This window comes from Pteropus vampyrus, unplaced genomic scaffold, assembly GCF_000151845.1.
Source record: "Pteropus vampyrus isolate Shadow unplaced genomic scaffold, Pvam_2.0 Scaffold478, whole genome shotgun sequence".
NCBI lineage: Eukaryota > Metazoa > Chordata > Mammalia > Chiroptera > Pteropodidae > Pteropus > Pteropus vampyrus.
This window is the reverse complement of record NW_011889259.1, coordinates 93858-96901: the sequence shown is the minus strand read 5'-3', so window position 1 is coordinate 96901 and position 3044 is coordinate 93858. Positions and strand designations below refer to the sequence as shown.

The 3044-nt window shown below is 62.6% G+C and overlaps 1 protein-coding gene across 1 annotated transcript in view; it reads right to left on the bottom strand.

The window, feature by feature from the left end:
- Positions 1–790, bottom strand: part of LOC111732656 — a 4396-nt gene extending 3606 nt beyond the window's left edge. The window contains exon 1 of the mRNA XM_023524587.1: positions 215–790. Coding sequence (XP_023380355.1) covers positions 215–323 — 109 coding nt within the window. The 5' untranslated portion in view covers positions 324–790. The remainder of the gene's footprint in view (positions 1–214) is intronic.
- Between the last annotated feature and the right edge of the window lie 2254 nt (positions 791–3044).

Below are 3044 nucleotides of genomic sequence, written 5' to 3'. Positions count from 1 at the left end.
CCCCCTGGAAAGAGGTTTCAGAACAAGACGGGAAGTTTGGCAGGAGTGTGACATCTGAAATGGCCTTCCTGCAGAGAGGATGGGTCGTGACATTTGCTAATTGCCAATCGAGGGGTAATGGGGGCTTGAGACGCCTGGGAGGAAGTGTCCGTCTGCTGGTCGCACTCTGCTTTCCTGGCAGAGGGCCACATCACGCTTGGCCGCTGCGACTTACCTTCCGGGATCGGAGAAACGCGCGGGAAGCGGCAGGCCTGTGCTCTGCAGCCGTCTGTGCTGAAGACCCGCTGGGTGGCTGCGGACAAGACCCTTCTCCGCCTGAGCATCTGTGAGGTGAGGGCCTTGACCTCCCTGTCCTCCACCTGCCCTGGGCCCTGATGTTTGGCTGAAGTTTCTCCCTTGTCGAAGGGTATGCAGAGCCACTTTTATGGGCCTCAGAGCCCTGCATCCAAGCTCCCCACAAGGGTCCCCAAAGGGGGCCTGCCCGTTGTGGCCGAGCCCTGTGGTCAGCCTGCCAGGGGCTCGCTGGACATAGAGCCAAGGCAGAACCTTCACACCGAAGCGCTGGGGTCAGCTGCGAACTTGGCCTTTAAAAGCACTGAATGTGTCAGTGTTTGGTGCAGAGAAGCAGGGTCAGTGCCAGGGGCCGCACCCTTCCTCTGGGAGCTCTCAGACAGGCCAGGGGTGCGGCGTTTGGGGGTTACTGTGGCCCTCCACGCCCTCCATCAGCCTTCAGCCCCAAGTAAACTGCCGTATAATAGGAATGGGGGCTTGGGGGAGTCGCTATGCCAGACCCGGCCTCCTGTCCTTGCCCCCGCGCCTAGATTGTGCCCTTGGGGTGCCCGTGCAGAGATTCCAGGGCCCCTCCCCTATTTGGGAATCAGGAGGACCGGTTAGGGGCCAAACAGCCTGGCCTCCCTCCCAGCTCCGCCCGTGAAAACGTAAAGTGCGAGGACGCAGGCCACGCGGCCCAAGCAGTGCTCGGGTCCAGCTTCGAAGCTTCCGGCAACTTCCGGCAACTTCCGGCAACTTCCGGCAGCCGTCGCAGGGGTGACGCTCCCAATACTGCAAGCGTGAACCGGGCCCCGCGGCGCAGCAGGCCCGGGGCGCGCGCTTCCGCAGAGCGTGCGTGCCGCGTCCACGTAAGGCCGTCTGGCAGCTCAGGCGGGTCGCCCAGTCACGGTGGCCTCCGCCCTGCCCCCTCGTCCCTACCAGCAGCTCCGAACAAACACGGTTTGAGTAAAAAGAGTTCATCTCCCTGTGCGACGATTTTCCTGATTCAGTGCCCTTGCACCCAGACCGCGGTCCCTAAGCCCTCCCCCAAACACAACGTCCCTTGAGCGAATTGGACACACCGCAGATCTGGGGGTGCGCTTGGGCGGAGTGACCCTAGCACCGCTCTCACCCCGACAGGCACTGGCCATGCCTGGCCTAGCTCTGAGGGGACTGGGAACCCCCCCTTCCCGCCACCTGTGTCGTCCCCACCTCCCCAGCCCTGGCAGCCCCTCTCCAGCCAGCTGGGGTCCTCAGGAGGGCGCGTGCCTAATTGCCCAGGACAAGCGGTTCCAGCTCATTATGCAGACTAATGAGAGAGAGGACCCCACAGGGCAGAGGGCTTTGTATCCCCGCTGACTTCCTGAAGACTGTGTGCGAATTAGCCAAATGACGGCCATGCCGATAACAGACCCATCGAGCCCCGACTGTGCGCCAGGCTCAGGCTCTGTGCGGGCGCTTCGGCCCACAGAACCCGCTGGAATATTCGCCACCGCCAAGGAAGCAGGCTCTGTCGTCGCCCGCATTTGACACAGACTGAGGCTCTGAGGGCTTCGGGTCCTTCCGAGGTTATTTAGGATGGCCGGTGCATCTCCTGTTGGTTGAAACCCTGATAGCGAAGGCCAGAGTGGTTGCCCCCCACCGCGCCCTGCAGTCCCGCACCCCTGCCTGGGCCCGGGGTGCGGAGGGGGCCTGCCCTGACGAATAGCACTGGCTCCTTGGCACAGAGTGTAGCTCGCTTCCCCAGAAGTCAAGCCGATGACACGTCGAAAGGAACCACACCATAGTGGCTCGGTGATGATCCTGTCTGGTACGGCAGCGAACCCCCAGCCAGCATGTGTCGCCATGTTGCTGCAGGCCCCACTCCAGGCAGGGCTCGGGGAGCCTTTCCGGCCTGCGAAGGTGAAGCCTCCCGCCGAGGTCAATGACTCGATGTGGGTCACGGTGTCCCTGCCCGGCAGGACACTGCCAGCCTTTATCTTGGGCACGCCATGCTTTGGGCAACCAACCCAGATCTGCAGCCATAAACGGTGGCCTTTGTGCATCCAGAACTGCTGTCTCGTGGGTCCTGAGCACTGACTTGTTTTGTTGTTTCCTGGGAATATTGTCAGCTCGTGCTGCTGCCCTGGGGTCACTGACTTCCTCTCTGACCCTCTGTTGGAATAGAATGGAAACAGAAAGTGACGTCGCGTCCCGTGAACACTGGGGTAACTTTTAGGCAATGCTTTGGCCACCGACGTCAAGCTTCTGCCAGTGACAATCCTGCCACAGCTGGCAAGCGGCGCTCAGCCCTCTAGAGTGTGGCTGTGTGAGCTGACCGGGGCCTGGCCAGGGGCAGCGTCAAGGCCCGCAGCCCGGGACCCACTGACGAGGACAGGGACACCGTCGGCACCGTGCCTTCCCCAGCGGCGCCGGCCCTGGGCCTGGGGACCCCAACAGGACTCCTGCAGGAGTTCCAGGCGTGACCGCTTGACGTTTCATGCAAGATGGGGTGTGACCCCCTCACCCACGTTCCAAAGACGATCCCTGGCTCCCTCCCGGTCCTTGGCTTGGATGCTGAGCCCGCTACTCACTCCCCGGGCCTCAGCTTCACATTTATGAAGCGGGGCTCATGGGGAGGCCACCTACGCACTGGTCAGAGGGTGCACTGAGGGTCCCTGGCACAGGGTAAGTGCCCCGCGAGACGTGGGTCATGACTAGTACTGTCGTCATCGTTAGCCCCAGGGACACAGGTGTCCGTCGGGGGCCTGGCAGGGGCAGACGGCCCACCCTGA